This window comes from Toxorhynchites rutilus, chromosome 3, assembly GCF_029784135.1.
Source record: "Toxorhynchites rutilus septentrionalis strain SRP chromosome 3, ASM2978413v1, whole genome shotgun sequence".
NCBI lineage: Eukaryota > Metazoa > Arthropoda > Insecta > Diptera > Culicidae > Toxorhynchites > Toxorhynchites rutilus.
In genome coordinates this window covers 115,218,909-115,237,521 of record NC_073746.1, presented here as the reverse complement: position 1 = coordinate 115,237,521, position 18,613 = coordinate 115,218,909, and the positions used below count along the sequence as shown (strand labels likewise).

Here is an 18,613-nt window from a genome sequence, read left to right as displayed (position 1 = left end):
ATGCACAATATTTCTATTGCACCAACATACAATTTATTTCTGTTCAAAATTGCCTATTCTTCGAATGTTGTTGAAATAGCAGATTTGTTTGAAAATTTCTGCTAGGTCCCATTCTGAATTTGAAACCACTTTAGTACGGGAGCCGGGACCATCAACTTCAATCCCCCCTTTTACTCCTGCAGACGCTGAATTCTACTTCCCAGTTCCCTCCATCACCAGGGAATTATTTTTATGCTTCTATCGTAACTAGTTTAGCTTATTCGATGAATTTCGACAAAACACCATGACGGTTAAACAAATTTTGCTCTGTATTTTTCGAAAAAATGGTGATTACTGTGATAATTATTCGATTTATTCATATTTAAATTTTTCATTATTCGATACAAAATTACTCGATTAAAATTGCAGATGTTCGATTATTTGAATTAATCGAACGATAAACCGACCATTAATACTTAAATTTCTCTTGTGTGTCTTCAGTTCTCATCGTCGTTATCAGTTTACTGTTATTGCTTGGTAAGTGTATCGCGGATAACTATTAAAAATAACCAAGCAATATTTTTTCTTCAAAACAGTTAATGGGTCTGGGCCTATGGGCACGGACGGGATCTTGACACAGGACTGTGATTATGTGCAGTAATTGCTCTTGAATTGATTTTTTTCTCTAGTCATACATCAAATGGAAGCCCTGAAAAAAACCGTTTCCTGTATGAACTTTTACTCTTCAAACGGGTTAGATGAGATAAGGTAGTAAAATCCGTAACCACGTGCTGTTCAAAAATGTACACAAAAAATGTATACAAAAATACCATCAAAGCCATTACTACCCTTTTCTTCTGTTTATTCAATTAAGCAGAAGAAGTCAAGGAATCATTATTTATCATTTTCGAACACAAGTCTAAATAACTGATCTCATTGACTAAGTTCTGGTTATGTATAGGAAAGGGAAAGGAGAATGGACAAGTGCATTGGAGGAAGTGAAGCTGGCTTCAAGGGAAGACATATTTTGAGAATATTAAGATCGCGACTACCCAAGCTATCATAATCTGATATGCGTGAGTATACCCTTTCGAACTTCTAAATCATCAACCAGTTAAATTCATTAATTGCATTTTTTACATAACCGAACAACATGCTCGATATTATGACATCCTGGACTACATGGTCTGCCATGCAAATGAAACACAAATTTCTGCATTACTCGAGAATTAATCAAGCAAATAAAAGCAAATTGGGCATATAGAGGGTTTAGGGTGCAATAAATGTTTCTATGGTGGTTTGACACTTCTTTCTCCTCTCTAAAGATGAGGAGGGGAGGATGCTGAACAACTCGAGAACTAATCAAACAAACGGAATCGATAAACGTTTCTATGGTGGTTAGACACTCCACCCCCCTCTCTAAAGGGAGGCTACCATACAAATGAAACACAAATTTCTGCATAACTCGAAAACTAAAACACACTCCTAAATCTTCTTCTATGTATAGAAATAAAAATGGATCACCGAATGTGTTGATAAGAGCAAAACTCGAGAAAGGAATTTTCCGATTTAGGGCTGTCTTTATTCTATCATAATTTCTGTATCAAACATTTATTCCATGTAACGGAGAAACATGTTATTTGCAAGAGGTTGAAAATCTCGAACGAGAATTGTGTCTGAAAATAATCTGATATTATAATGACGAGTTTTGGTAGAAGTACTAGGAATTTTATAGTAAAAGGTAATTTTAAAGGGTAAATTACAAAATCAATCAATGAACAGTTCTGCGATTTTACCTATGAACGTGCACTTAGTAAAAAAAACGTGAATGTGAGAACGAAAAATAAATTCTGGGCCGGACGAAGGTTCCGGGTCAGCCAGTGTTGAATAAAGACGTAGAACCTGCGAAGAAGTTGATTGAACTGACGAAGCGCCAAAACCTTGAGAAAATGAAGAGGAAAACTCAGTTGAAACGGAAAGAAAAAGAAATCCAAACATTAGCTAAGTTGAAGAAACAAGAAGAACGGATAAAGCAGAAAGAAAAACTTGATGAACTGGAGAAGGTAAAAAAGCTGCAAATTTGAAAGCGAAATTGATACAAAACGATAAAGACGAAATAGATTAAACTATTAAACCACAATTAAGAATCAAGATTCAAGCTATGTGGATAACGTTGAATTATTTTATTAATTTGAACAACAAATAACTTGAATTCAAATTTATAATTATCATTTAAGCAATATAACCCTAACGGTGTTTTAAACCATGAAGCTACAACATAAGTGGTCCCCATGGCCTAGTAGTAAGCTTTGTGCTTGCCAAGATGGGGGCTTCGGGTTCGATTCCCGTTCAGGTCAGAAATTCTATCGTCATAGAGCGTTTTTTCTGGCTTGCAATGGTAAAGGGGAACTGTCTAGGGTGTGGTGGGATGAGCAATTGGGCATTGCCAGTCCCCAAGAAAAGCCACAAAAACCCGGAAACAACTCCTCTAAACGAATTGACGCCGCTATAAGCGTCTCTGCCCAGTCCTGGTGGTAATCGGGACGTAAAGCAGTAGTATCACGATGGTCCTCCTGCGAGATAGTGGGGTTGGTCGCAGCCCTTGCAAGCCGCACCACCAAAAAACACCATGCAACGAACGATACACAAAAAAAATGTGAATCAGGCCATGTTGTAAAGACGTTAAGCCAAAATAAATAAATAAATAAGCTACAACATAAAGAAACATCAATAAACGACAGGCATTTTGGAGGAAAACAGAGGAAGGGGTAAATGGTGCAATTATCACAAAACAGGTTGTTGGAAATTATTTCGAGTTAATTGAAAAAACAAATGGTAAAAGTTCTATTACAAGTTGATAAGCCATCAATGGTTGTAGATGACTTTAAGACAGGCTAAATCGTTGTTGTTTTCGCATGTTTGATCATTTTATTGCATTAGTAACTGTACAGAAACATAAATTGAGCTTAAAACCACAAGAAACCCTTATGTAAACAGAGTGTCCGAAATTCATATTCACCCTGTCCGAAATTTGATTTTCCTATAAATAGTGTCCAAAGTTTGATTCTTATTCGCTTCAATTGAAAAACATTTTTATTCGATTATTTTTTATGTTTTCAATCAAAAAGGTGTAGAATCAAGAACAAGAATTCATCTGTTGCATTTTCATTTGAAAACTTTTGTTTGTAAGTATGTAGGGTAGGGCGGGGCTAGTTGGTCATTTTTGAATAAATTTGGTTATAACTTTGTAGTACGAAGTTTTGCGTTAGAATGTTATGTACAATAATGATGCTTACCTTTTGCCCTTTCAATGAAAAATAACCAGAGAATCAATTATTTGACATTTTTCTTTTATTTAACGTTTTTCTATTTCAGAATATATTGACCAACTAACCCCACACACGGGGTAAATTGGTCAATAATAGGCACGTTATTTTTGAGCAAATGATAAGCGTTTTTCCATCAGAAGTTTCCTTCATTATGAATAAATTAATTGAATCAAAACAAAAACAGTTAACTAATATCATGTAGTAAGTTTATTTTATTTATAATGATACTACATCCCATTGAGAGATTAGATCTTCTTCACAATTTTTCGCCAATAGTCCCGATCCATGGCTGCAGTTCTCCAACTCCCGGCTGCACCGATTCTTGCCAAGTCCTGCTCCACCTGGTCCAACCACCTCGCTCGCTGGGCTCCTCTCCTTCTTGTTCCTACCGGATTCGATGCGAACACCATCTTTGCAGGGCTGCTGTCCGGCAATCTTGCAACATGCCCTGCCCATCGCACTCGTCCAGCCTTGGCGACTTTCTGAATGCTGGGTTCGCCGTAGAGTTGCGCCAGTTCGTGGTTCATTCTCCTTCTCCATACTCCGCTTTCCTGTACACCACCGTATATTGTTCTGAGCACTCGGCGTTCGAAAACTCCAAGCGCTTGTGAGTCCTCTTCAAGCATCGTCCATGCTTCGTGCCCATAGAGAACAACCGGTCGAATTAGGGATTTGTACATGGTACACTTCGTACGGGGTCGGAGTTTGTTGGACCTCAAGGATTTGCGGAGCCCATAGTAGGCACGACTTCCATTGACAATGCGTCTTCGAATTTCACGGCTGTTGTTGTTGTCAGTTATTATCAACGAGCCAAGGTAGACAAATTCCTCTACCACCTCGAGCTCGTCGCCGTCGATCACAACACTACTACCAAGAAGAACTCTGTTGCGATCAGTCCCTCCAGCTAGCATGTATTTAGACTTAGACGCATTGATCCCAAGCCCAATCAGTCCTGCTTCGTGTTTCAGTCGGGTATACAAGTCGGCTACCGTCGCATGTGTTCTTCCGATTATGTCCACGTCGTCGGCGAAGCAGATAAACTGACTAGACTTGTTGAAAATCGTGCCCCGCATGTTGAAGCCCGCTCTCCGCATAACACCTTCCAGCGCCACGTTGAAGAGCAGACAGGAGATTCCATCGCCTTGTCGAAGTCCCCTGTGAGTCTCAAATGATTCCGACAGCTCACCTGAGATCCGCACACCGTTCATCGTTGCCTGAATCAGTCTTGTCAGCTTTCGGGGAAAGCCGTGTTCGTCCATGATCCTCCATAGCTGTCGTCGGTCGATTGTATCATATGCGGCCTTGAAGTCGACGAAGATGTGGTGTGTAGGGACCTGATACTCGCGGCACTTTTGGAGGATCTGCCGCAGTGTAAAAATCTGGTCCGTCGTCGAGCAACCGGGCATGAATCCGGCCTGATAACTTCCCACAAATCTACTTACTATTGGCGATAGGCGGCGGAAGAGGATCCGAGACAAAATTTTGTAGGCACCATTCAGGATTGTGATGGCACGATAGTTCCCACAATCCAACTTGTCGCCTTTTTTATAGATGGGGCAGATTACCCCGTCCTTCCACTCCTCCGGTAGCTGTTCTGTGTCCCAGATCCTGACTATCAACCGGTGCATACACTCTACAAGTTTTCTCGGACCTCCCTTGAAGAGCTCCGCTACGAGGCCATCCTTACCAGCTGCTTTGTGGTTCTTGAGCTGATTAATGGCCTCCTTAACTTCACCCATCGTCGGGGGTGGTACGTCGTCGTTGTTCATTGCACCGGTGTAGTCCTCCTCAACGCCGTCTAGGTCTCCTGTCTGCGCGCTGTTCAGGTGTTCATCGTAGTGCTGCCTCCACCTTTCGATCACCTCGCGTTCGTTCGTCAAGATGCCTCCTTCCTTGTTTCTGCGCATTTCGGCCCGCGGCACAAAGCCTTTGTGCGAGGCGTTTAGTTTCTTGAAGAACTTCCGCGATTCTCGAGAACGATAAAGCAGCTCCATCTCCTCACACTCTGTCTCTTCCCGGCGGCGCTTTTTTTCCCGAAAGAGATGTGTTTGCTGCTTTCGTTTCAGTCTGTATCGTTCCACGTTTTGTCGAGTCGCTCGTTGCAGCATGGCTGCGCGTGCTGCATCCTTCTCGTTCAGGAGCGCTCGACACTCGTCGTCAAACCATTCGTTCCGTTGTCCTCGTTGTTCATACCCGATGACGGTCTCTGCTGTGCTGCTAATTGCTGATTTTAAGGAGTTCCAGCATTCATCGAGGGGAACAGCATCCAGTTCGTCTACCCCCGGTAACGCAGCTTCAAGACGCTGCGAATATGTTGCAGCAACGTTCGGCTCCTGTAGTCGTCGTAGGTGGTACCGTGGTGAGCGCTGGTGTCTTATGTTATTGACGACTGACAGTTTAGAACGCAGTGTGACCATCACCAGGTAGTGGTCTGAATCGATGTTAGCGCCACGATAGGTTCTGACGTCGATGATATCCGAGAAGTGCCGACCGTCGATCAAAACGTGGTCAATTTGTGTTTCTGTTTGCTGTGGTGATCTCCAGGTGTAACGGTATTGGAGGCTGTGCTGGAAGAAGGTGCTACGTATGGCCATGTTCTTGGAGGCAGCGAAGTCGATAAGTCTTAGGCCGTTTTCGTTGGTTCGCTGATGGGCGCTGAACCTACCAATTACCGGTCTGAATTCCTCCTCCTGGCCGACCTGAGCGTTCAAATCACCGATGACGATTTTGATGTCGTGTTTTGGGCAGCGATCGTATTCACGCTCTAGCTGAGCGTAGAATTCTTCTTTATCGTCATCGGTGCTAGCTAGATGGGGGCTGTGGACGTTGATAATGCTGATATTGAAGAAATGGCCTCTCATCCTCAATCTGCACATTCTTTCATTGATCGGCCACCAACCAATCACCCGTTTTTGCATCTCCCCCATCACGATGAAAGCTGTACCCAGCTCGTGTGTGTTGCCGCAGCTCTGATAGATGGTATATCCACCATGGAACGATCGCACCATCGAACCTTTCCAGCACACCTCCTGCAGCGCTACGATGTTGAAATTGCGGGCTCTCAATATTTCCGAAAGAATTCGGGTACTCGCAAGAAAATTGAGAGACTTGCAGTTCCATGTTCCGAGTTTCAAATCTCTAGTCCGTGTTCTTTGCGTAGGTCTAGTCCGATTGTCCTGTCTCGAATTTCTTTGTGAATTTTCCTGTGCGTTTTATTTTTACGGATGGCTTGCAGGGCCTGCACCAACCCCCTGTCTCGCCGGAGGACCGTCGTGCACAGCTCTTTTTAGAGTCCCCGCTGGCACGAAGACAGTGATCAGCCGCCCCTAACATGGGGATCAGACGCTGTTTTGAGCCGCACCTCCATGGTGAACAGACGCTCGGATAGGCCCCCTTCCCTGTCAGCATACGACCAAGATCCCTCCGGGGTTGGTTACCCGATCTTCACTATGGTTACTCGTACCCCAGCCGGTACCACGGGGAGGTAGGGATAGGAGTTACTGGACAGGAAGCTAAGGACCACGAATGGGGTCTATTTTATGCCTGCAGGTACGCGAAGTACCGATGGTACGCTTAGTCCAGTCCAACCAAGTAAGTAGTAATGTTATAAAACAAATTAATGAAAATTTCAAATTATCATCGTTGAAAATTACTCAGACAATCTTTTCTAGCGATTTCGTCTCTCTTCCACTTTGTGGCGAACCAGAGATGCCAGGTTTGAGGGCATGTCTTCATTTTGAAGACATTTGATTTTGTGGAGACACTTTGAAGACATTATGAAATATGTGAAGAAATTTCAGTATGATAGCGTACGTGGATTTTTTTTAATTTTTTTTTTTAATAAATCGTTTATTTTTACAGGCTCAGTCACATAAGTTTAGAGGAGCCAAACTCCTGTCTGTATTGTTACAAGTATATATAAATATGTTTCATTAATTCTAGTGTTAATGAAGTAGAGAACCGATTACTCGCGGTTTGCTCGAGTTTAGAAGGGTGACATTTTTTCAGGAAAAGGAAGGGATATAAGGATATATTGACAATGTTCACACTCACATTCGCACTCACATTCATCATACTCAATTCTTAAGCCTATCTTATATCTAATATGTATTTACATTTCACCTTATTCTATTGTTAGTAAGAAGGGATTTGATTTCTCGCGAAGGAAAATGAAAAGGAGAATATAAGTATATAAGGACAATCACACACGAAGATCGATAACTTTTAGAAAGACATATATTTGGGACATATAATCAAGGTCTAACCGAGCCAACACATCTCTCACCGGCACATTGGGCTGCCTTCCTCTGGCCCGAAGAGAGTTTTCTAAATTCGATCTGGCAACAAGATACACCTCGCACGACCAACGTGGATTTTTAAAAGATATTATTTCCATGAAATTCTAACTATTGACAGAAAATATCGTCAAAAAAGTAGGGCTTTAGTCTCAGCGATCGAAGCGGTCTGAATACATATTCTCTCTAGAAGACATGAGATCATTTGCGCTCGAAAATTCGAATGATTTTGACATTAAATTTCTATTATTTTGGCCCTACTATACAATAGATTAACCTAGATCTTTCAAACGACCACTCCATAAATCGAAGGTCTTCCGGTTACATGCCTTTTCTACAATTAGTTTCATGGATATGGTTTGAGTTACAACCAAAATTTCAAAGCTGAAATAAACAAATATAGTTATCACAGTTCCGTTTTCGTGTGAAGAACTTTCCTCCGATATTATGATGAAGACATTTATTCGTACTATGTCAAGACTTTTGAAAAAAATTACCTGGCATCCCTGCGACGCACAACCGCTTGCATTTGTTTTGATGACATTTGTACCGTTCGCCCCAAAGTATATAGAAATAGCCTCCAGGTATGCTACATTACTCAATGCATTATTGTGAGTTCTGATATTCAATGATAGTGTTTATTATATTTAATGAAAATTTTACAACAAAAAATATAAATATGACAATTATATTGCAAGTGATTTATGTGGTGGCTGTCTCGTTTCAAATACACTGGGTTTAGCAGTGAAACATATGCCTTCTATATTTGTTTATAGCTTGCGTAATGAAACACAGCATACCTGAAAATTTTGTATGCGTTGCTCTCAAACGATCAATTTGTGTGACCAACTAGCCTCTCTATATATGAAAAAGAATATTCATGAAAATTCAACGAAAATAATTTTAAAAGCGATTTTCAGTAACACTTAAAGCTAATACGTACAATAAAGCTTTGTTTTACGTTTGAGCCGATTTTTTTCATGGTTATTAACCAGTTTTAAAACACATTTTATAATGCGCAAACCGTGATTGATTATTGGCGAAAACGGAACCATGTCCGTATTTTTTAACCTACTTAATAAAAAGTTTTTCTGATTTGCTTATTTTTTTGTATCAGCGATTCGCTATTTTTCATCCATAGATCGCTAATTTTTTGGACGCTCTGATTCCAAGATATCGTCACTGACCAACTTACTCATATGACCAACTAGCCCCGCCCTACCCTACTGTGTACAGAACAGCTGTCCATGTCCCATTTATAGATCAACTTCGCTTTGTTAGCTTAGTTATGTGCAAGGTTTCAACAATACTGTTAACTGTTGAGTTAACCAGTTCCTGAGTGTCCACCATTGCTCCGAAACCGAAATATTTTTCGGAATGACTTTATTATTTAGTTGTTTCAGGACATACAGACTAGGAAATCAAATGATTCACCACCTCTCGAATCGCAATATATTTCCGGTCCGTCATATTCAAGTCTACAAAAAGAGCCAGTGCTTGGGCAGGCGTTAAGCACTTGTTGTTATCTTCATTTCGTTGGAAAGTTACAACAATATATATGGAGTCATCTCGAGGGAAGTAGCATTGCTGTACGAATTTTTCAACGCGTTTTTCTCGAAACCATACTCCGTAAGGAAATTACAATTTCAGAAAACGAGAATTTTTTTCTGAATATAGAACAAAAATTAGTTTCGAAATGGCTCAGCAACGATACGATGAACGCTATTTTGAGATCAAAAGATTTGATTAAACATAATAGCTATGTATAAGCATCATCAAACACACGAATGACTTGCATATGTAAATGTAGTATAGACGAATTTCATGCCAACTCGACTGGCCGTTGGCAGCACCATCTCAGATAGCAGTGGGACAATGTGGGTGTAAAGACATGGGTCATTTAAGCAACTATGCATACTTGAAGTATTCGAAAAGTTATTAGACTATTTTTTGGAAAAATCCATTTTTTTCTAAATTTTTTACAAAAATTTATTATTTAAAAACTATGATACCTACAAAATTCTTGTCAAAGGATGAAATGTGGGCAAAAAATTATAAGATTTTTTTTTTATATTTTAACAAAAAATACCAAAATTTTTTTGGAAAAAAATTTCGCTGACAAAAAAGTTATTTAAAAAATGCAAATTCATTTTTCTCAAAAACGTTGTTTTTTTTGAATTCCCAAAAGTATATATATATGAATAGCCCTTACAATTTTCAACAAGTCGTCCATACATCGGAAGATGGGCACTCTAACAGGGAAAAAGTTTTTCGAACAACAACTTTTTCATGTTTTCTTTGAAAAAAAACAACTTATCCTAATTTTGTTCAAAGTCAAGATAGCGATATACTGTATTGGACAAAGTTTTATATCTTATCAAAATATAAACTTTTGTCGAAGACATCAACTTTCTATCTTTTATAGTTTTTGGAATATAAGTCATTTTTGTATGAAGACTCCTGAAAAAATAATGTTTTGCTTGTAACATTTTTGTGTGTAAATTATCGTTTGACATGTTCTTGACATGTTTCTAAATAGAGAAAAATTAGCAGAGCATGTAAATTGCGATAATTTATACATAAAAATGTTACAATTTAAAAATTAATAGTATTTTTTCAAAGAAAAAAAAAATGAAAAAGTTGTTGTTCGAACAACTCTTTTCATGTAAATATGCCCATCGTCCGATGTATGGAAAACTTGTTGTTTAAGGGCTATATCTATTTTATCTATTTTTTTCAGAATTTCAAAAGCATATGTTTTCGAGAAAAATGAATTTTAATTTCCAAAATATTTTTTTTCAATGAAATTTTTTTCCAAAAATGTTTTTGATGATTTTTAATGAAAACCTAAGTAATTTCCTACATTTCATTCTCTGACCAACTTTTTGTAGATCTTATAGTTTTTAAGTCAAGATTTTCCGAAAAAATAGTTGAAAAAACTCAAAATTTAAAAAAAAACTACAAAAAAATCTATCAGACCTACAAAATTTTAGTCAAAGGATGGAATGTAGGAAATTATTTTGGTTTTCATTAAAAATTTTCAAAGAATTTTTTGGAAAAAAATTCATTGAAAAAATATATACAAATATGAAAATTAAAATTCAATTTTCTCGAAAACATATGCTTTTAAAATTCAGAAAAAATAGATATAAATAGCCCTTAGAATTTCCAACAGGGTTTCCATACATCGCACGATGGGCACATTCACATGGAAAAAGTTTTTAAAACAACTTTTTCATTTTAGTTTTCTTTGAAAAAATTCGATTAATGTTTAATTCGTAACATTTTTATGTATAAATTATCGCAATTTACATGCTCTGCTAACTTTTCTCTATTTATAAACATGTCAAGAACATGTCAAACGATAATTTACACACAAAAATGTTACGAGCAAAACGTTATTATTTTCTTCATGCTAAATTTACTAGACTTATATTCCAAAAACTATAAAAGATAGAAAGTTGATGTCTTCGACAAAAGTTGATATTTTAATAAGGTCTAAGTTTTTAAATAATAAATTTTTGTAAAAAATTAATGGAAAAAATTGTTGCTAGAAAGATGGGAAAGTTAGAGGCTAGCGATGGCGAATACTTTGTATAATATATCAATTCATTTTATTATTCAAATAAAGTGTTTTTCGTGCACGAAAAATACGAAACGAATTAAGTTACACACTCAATATAATCTGCTACAATTACTAAAATTGATTGCAATTGCTTATCAATTAAATATTTTAACTGGTGATCTTAATACGATTCCACTCCATTTACCCTACCCCCACATTGTTTTCTGGTGGACCGAACTGCTATTAAAATTTGCACAACCATCTTCGAACTGGTAAGGTGAAAGTTTAATTACCAACCCTTTATACGGAGATCCAAATCATCAATCACTCTGACACTTTCCCCCAGCTTCTGCCCCTCATGCGATTAAAATCTCGCATAACGGATCGATGAACCGAGAGCTCTCTGTTAATTTTCTGTGATCTTTTTTCCTTTGATTTGCAATCCGCCATATCGGAATCCCCCAATGCATGGACCCACTAACCGACGGCATGTATCGACCAATTTTCTAATTAAACCAGGCTTCTGGTCGTGGCATCATCCACTTATTTTCTCATTAATATCACAAGCGGAAAGGCCAAACCCACTCCGTCGGAGCGTCGGGGAAGAGCTTGGATGCAGTGATAGTGATCGCATCGTCGATGAAGCAAACGGGTAAACACAGAGCAGAAAAAAAAACAGAAGCCGGTGAGTATTAAAATTCAAAAGCACTGTATATAATTAAATCCCTCTTTCTTCCATTGTGGGGCTACCGAGGTCTAACACAATTTATCTCCTACTACCGAGCATTCCCCGAGCGCCGAGCGCCTGTTGCTTACAGAGAGGGGGCCAACCCAGTCGATGTTTGAGATTTCGACCTATCATCATCATCATCATCACCGCCATATCACCATACCCCGAGAGGTGAACCCACAGCATCCGAAGAGCAAACAAACATCGAGGATCGCGGTGTGAGAAGCAAATGCGGAGAGAGCAAAACAATCCTAATCGGATTGATAATCGAAAAGCCAAATATTTAAATTAATAATCCTTTTGTGGCATGTTTGTTTGGCCTCCGGTTTCTCGAAACGGTGCACGCTGTCTGTCAGCTAGAAAAGTTCAGAGCCGCTGCCGCGAGGAGATCTATCTCAGCTTTAATTGCTTTAATGATCGAATGTTTTCTCGATGTAGCGTCCGATACGGTGTGAATAATGGTGCGTGTGATGTAGCCAATTTGTGCGGACTATCGATTGGTTTTGAAGCATTTCTCGCATTTGCGTATGCCGTCAGCGGCTTTTGGCCCGGTTTCGATTGCCTCCAGGGATCCCGGCCTGGTTTGATAGTGGAACTAATTAAACCAAAAATTAGATGCGGTTAGATTAACCCCCGGTGGAAAACGGAATGGTCCGCTGGGCTGTGGCGTTAATTAACAAAGGTTCAATTTGATATTATTAGTTTTTGGTCATTTTTAACAGCGCATAGAATATAATTCGATCCAATTCGTCTGACGTGTTTGAAGAATAGAAATTGATACATAGCGTAGAAACAGCACTTAGAAAAGTATAGTTTTAAAATCATATCTTATTTTTAATGGCCTCAAAGTGGTTTTTAATCATCAGAAATCTCTTCTTCGTCGATTTTGGCACCTGATTTCAGGCGAAACATTTTCCTTCCGTTGAAAAATGTAGTTTGAAAACAGTGTGTTCCATTGATGCTTGCTTCTTAGCTTTTTGCTAAAGATAATGAGACCAAAATAATGAGATTTTCATTCTGTTGAGATGCTGTTTTGGTGCAAATACAGTGTAGACGCATGCATTGCAACCTTCTCGATTACACACGGTTTTATCGAAATAAACTGGTATTTTTTATATCACCATGATTGGTTTAATTTTACATCTATGCAGAGATGCAAACCTTCCTGATTTTTCAGGAAGTCACGTTCTCTGATATCCTGACAAACACTCAATTTTGCATGATTTTTCAGAACTGATCCTGATTTTTTTTGATTTTTGTACTTTTCCTTTATCAGAGTGAAAATAGTTATTGATGAAGAAATTCGTTTCAGAGTCGTAATATTTCTCAAGATAAACTTTTTGAACTGAAATTCAATATAACACGATTTTATACAACATTTGTTCGTCAGATTTAGAGTAGAATATACTTTAATGGTGAAACTGTAGTAAATATATCTATAATCGAATCGAATATCATCAAAATTAGAAAACATTCAACAATTTATCTTCTGCTCAGATGCTTTCCTTATTTAGTTAGTAAAGATTGATTCCAAAGTTTGGACGATGAATTCAGAGAAATTAAGTATGAATATCGATTTCTTTGCATTGCACTGTAGTGATCAGAACTTGGGAACATTGAGCTTGTTAAGTAATATTGAAAATAGATTTCTAACAGTGTAACGCGTTTATTTTGCTTATCGATGCTGCTGTCATTCATCCGACGTCCAAATTTTCAAATTTACAACTGTGTTCATTCGTATTCGTTTTGTGCTATCTGAGCTTTCATTAAAGCTCGAGTTATGAGAATTCATTCACATTTATTCATTGCCATTGAATTGTCAGTAATGTTGAGACTGTTAATTTTCAATAACACGATAAGTGTGTGATTTTCTCATTGAGACAGCGCCTTGCTTATTCAGTTATTTTTGAAGATACTCCGAAATGGCAACGCAAATCGGTGGTGCAAGCGGAAATGGATGGCGATGAAGCATTCTAAAATATCGATTCGAATAGTTAATTGGCGCTGGACCTCGTTCCTGTTGAATGATTGATCTGAAATTTGGAACATACATTTAATTCTACTGTCATTATAAAACTGCGTATTCCGCGATCTTGAAAAATTCAATTTGGCCGCCGCAAAAAAATGGCTGAAAGGCTTGATTTGGAGAATACACTACACTATGAACAACATAAATTCGAAAAGGTCGCCGCCACAAAATGGTCGACTATGTATTTTTTGCAATCCCCTCAATATTGGTATCAAATGAAATGATTTAACTAATAGAATACAGTACAGGTCGGACTCGATTATATGTGATTCGATTATATACAATTTTGGACAGTTTGGAAAAAATATTTTTTTTTATATTTCAAATATGACTTATTTCATGAATAAATGTTACCTTTCAACATTAAGGTGAAGTTTAAGTGACTATTACATGTACAGTGGGCTAAAAATCGTGATTTTTTAAGATTTTGCTTTAATTTTCACCAGGAATTGTTTATATCGATATTGCAGCCAAATTAAGAAAGATAGAAGTTGTGCGTCAAAGAACAAATTGTGGAGCGGTTAACGAACTTCATTTTAATGGATAGAAACAATCTAGTTCAAAATAAATTTTTAGGATAAAATTAATAATAACACATTAAAAATTATTAACTTTTGAGTGTTTCACTTCAAACATGTTATTAAAATTCACCAATTTAGTTGTTCTACTACTATATCCTGTACTAAATTCTCTCATCTTTCAAATGAAAGCATCAAAATCGTCTTCCGTAGCGTACTTTTTAATGCAGAGCCAGTTTGAAGCAACAGAGTCCGAAACAAAAAAAGTTCAATAACTCTGTAATTGTTGAAATTCAAACATTACGCATATTTTTCATCAAATATGATCGTCTATCACCTCCTGAGAGAATCTGGATAAATTAATTTTTTTCACGTGAGAAAGGTGTTTTCTGACTTTAAGAGGATAAATCTAAAATCAAATTCTTTTTTTATTTTCAAAAAACGAAAAATATATGCGAAAAAAGCAAATAAAGAAAAAAAATTGTTTTGACTCGATTATCCGGAGTGAAAAAAATCAATGCTCCGGATAATCGAGTCCGACCTGTATTTGAAAAAAATGAAGTCATCCGTCATTTATTTTATTTTTTCTATATTTGATATGTGTTTCATCGCTCTACATGGGACTGTGTTAGTTAATTCGCATTATCATGTTTTGTTTCGTTTATTTTTATGATTTTATGATCTGCGCAAGTGAGTAGGCCACTTATTAAAGTGAAAAAAGGAAATCGAATGTTGATCACGAATGGAATCATTAGGATTAGGGTTATTTTCTTAAGGAAACTTTTTTTATGCGGTCCCCATCAAAAAAAAAGTCATTTCAAATTCAAATTGAACAGAGAGCGTTCTATTTATTCTCATCGGGAATAGAGAACCAAGAATTCCGCCAGGATGACACAAAGACACTGTACGAGAGTTGCCAACTCTTTTTTGATTATGGCAGATAATTCGGGTATTTGGCAACACGTTCAGCATCCACAATCATCGATGATGACAGAGGTAGAGCTAGTATATACATGTATTGGTAGCGCATAGAATGTGATAACAATATTGGCAATTGTCAGTGGAGCAGATAATTATCATGAAATAGGGGCATAGAATTCAAATTAATGTATTCAACCTTTTTTGTTCTGTAAATCATAGTTAGATGTAAGTCCAATAAAATTTGTACAGTTCGATGTTAACCGTGGAGAATAAAAGTTGTATAAATCACTAGTAGTCTCGTGTTCAATTATTACGTGGATTGGTCCTGTATTTCTTCGAAGTGTTGGCCTGCTGGATCGACGAAGGTATTCATCGAAGGAAACCCGCCAGGAACCGGAAACCCAGGAAGTCGTGGTTCAGTATCCCAACATTTTTTGGTCCTTCGAACCGGATTGGCCGGTCATCATCAAAAGTCATCAAGATTTGGAGATTTGTGCATTCAATGGGCGTATTGTTTGCCATCGCAAAGGAATTTCAATCCATTATCCGGAAGTATAGAGGCCATAAGGAATCAACTTCATCGCGTTTCAACGCTGGGCAAGTTTGCTGTACTTTTTTCAAAGGTAAATTTTAAGTGCAGTATATGTCCAGCCGAATCGAAACGCAATATACTTACACCACATTTCGACTTTCATCTATTGTTCTGCGGCGAACGAGGATAATCACCAGCGGACCCACAACCGTCGACGCATAGTCTTCGACCACCTAATTGGCGGACACAATCATCCGAGCGAATAGGCGGACGAATTCAATCAGCGCACCACACTACCGAGCGTTGGAAATAGAAGAGCCCTACAAAAATAGTTGTCCAGGTTAGTGAACAGATGGTGTATGTCCTAAGAAGCTAGGACGATCAGAAAATACACGTTGAAATTGAATTCCTCTTCGAATTATTCATCAAATATTTTGTGAAGGTCAGTGCTGCAGTATATGCCCAGCCGTGGCCAGGTTATTTTGCATACTACATATATTTTCCCTTCGAACACCCATTGATCAATCACATCATCAATTTATGCTGAGCGTTGGACTGGTTCGCAACAACATTTAATCATATATTTTGGATTGCACTGACGCGCCACAACCTGTTTTTTCAGGTAAACAACATAGTATATGCCTAGCGAAGCTAGGTCTTACTGCACTTACTACACCTGAATCCCAATTTCCGTTACGTCATCATGCCGAACATATCTGCTACCATAAAATCAGCTTCGTTGAAGCGCCTCATAGTCTCTATGAAGGATGCTCAATCAAGTCTTAACGACATCTGGAGATTTGTGGAAGGTTCCAAGAACGTCGAGAATGATATCTGCCAACTGGAAGTACGTTTGGAGAAACTAGATATTGCGTGGGAGAAGTTCTCAGAAACTTTAATCGACATCAAATGTCACGATGATTTCGATGACGAGGAAGATTTTTATGAAAAAGAGCGAGTTGAATTCAGTGATCGTTATTATCAGGTCAAATCATTTCTATTGAGTAAAGTTAGAGAGAGACAGGAACAGTCATCATCAACACAATCCATTCCAGCTAATGTTACCATGCAACATGGAACATTAGAACATGTCCGCTTACCACAGATCAGATTGCAATCATTCGATGGCAACATCGATCAATGGTTGAGTTTTCGAGATTTATACACCTCACTCATACACTGCAAAACTGACCTGCCAGATGTGGAGAAATTCCACTATCTGAAGGGGTGTTTACAAGGGGAGCCGAAGGCTCTCATTGATCCACTACCGCTCACGGGAGCAAATTATGAAATCGCCTGGGATATGTTGCTTCATAGATACAACAACAGCAAGCTGTTAAAGAAACGTCAAATTCAATCACTTTTCCAACTACCCACAAACACTAAAGAATCTGCCAAGGAATTGCATACACTCTTAGACACATTCGATCGAGCTGTCAAAACCCTGGATCAAATTGTGAAACCAGAGGACTACCGTGATCTGCTGTTAGTAAATATTTTAACAACACGGCTAGACCCTATTACACGACGCGGCTGGGAAGAACTTTCGGCAATCAAGGAGCAGGAGACTTTGAAAGATCTCACTGATTTTCTACAACGCAGAGTGCAAATGTTGGACTCACTACCTTCACGGATCGATGATCATAAAAACAACATTTCTTTCCACCCACAACAAAAACATAAACAAACTTTATTCAAAACTAGTCACTATGGAACACAATCAACAAGCACTAATTGCCCTGTTTGTAAGGAAAAGCACTTTCTTTTCCAGTGTAATGCATTCCTCAGGAAAACTGTCCCAGAAAGAGATGCAATTCTAAAAACACACTATCTCTGTAGAAACTGCTTCAGAGCAGGTCATCACGCGAAAGTATGCCAGTCGAAAAACTCCTGCCGAAATTGCGGCGGTCGGCATCATACTCTGGTCTGCTTCAGGAACGAAAACAGGAACTTCCGCGCTGTATCCTCCTCTGCATCCTTGGAATCTGCTCCAATTCCGTCGACATCTGAAGTGGCGAACATAGCAGCCACTGATGTTTTGGTTTCCAGTGCTGCTCACTGTTTTTCATCGCAGGTTCTATTGGCTACGGCTGTTGTCATAGTTGTTGATAAACACGGCAATCGGTACCCAGTTCGGGCTTTGTTAGACTCGGGATCGGAAAGCAATTTTATTTCCGAACGAATCAGTCAGAAGCTCAAGGTGTATAGACATAAGGCAGACGTATCTGTTGTGGGCATTGCAGAATCCACCTCCAACGTTAAACAAACAATAGATGCTACGGTAAAATCACGGGTGACGGAATTTTCACTCACAACAAATTTCCTGGTATTAGCGAAAGTGACTGTAAATCTACCAACGGCAAATATTAACACTAAGGGATGGAATATACCAGAGGGAATACAATTAGCTGATCCTTCGTTTTGCCTATCTCAAGCTGTGGATATGATTCTGGGAGTGGAAGCATTTTTCGGGTTTTTCGAATCTGGACGAAAATTATCGTTAGGAGAGGATTACCGGTTTTGGTGGAGTCTGTTTTTGGATGGATTATTTCTGGTGAAGTAGCCCGTAGAGGGCGCTCGGTGCAAGTCAATTGCAATACTTCTACATTAGAGGATCTCAACAATTCAATTGCTCGGTTTTGGTCATGTGAGGAAATCGAAACAGCGGTTAATTATTCACCGGAGGAAGCACGTTGCGAAGCAGAAGATGGACGG

General features: G+C 38.5%; 1 protein-coding gene across 1 annotated transcript; it reads left to right on the top strand.

The window, feature by feature from the left end:
- Positions 1-16,601: 16,601 nt before the first annotated feature.
- Positions 16,602-18,461, top strand: LOC129773444 (uncharacterized). Its single transcript, XM_055777050.1, has one exon. It carries the CDS (start codon positions 16,602-16,604, stop codon positions 18,459-18,461), a length of 1,860 nt encoding a protein of 619 aa, XP_055633025.1.
- The last annotated feature ends 152 nt before the right edge of the window (positions 18,462-18,613 follow it).

What these genes read in the sequence shown, in the direction of transcription:
- LOC129773444 (XM_055777050.1), top strand. Translation starts at nt 16,602, where the DNA reads ATGCCGAACATATCTGCTACCATAAAATCAGCTTCGTTGAAGCGCCTC.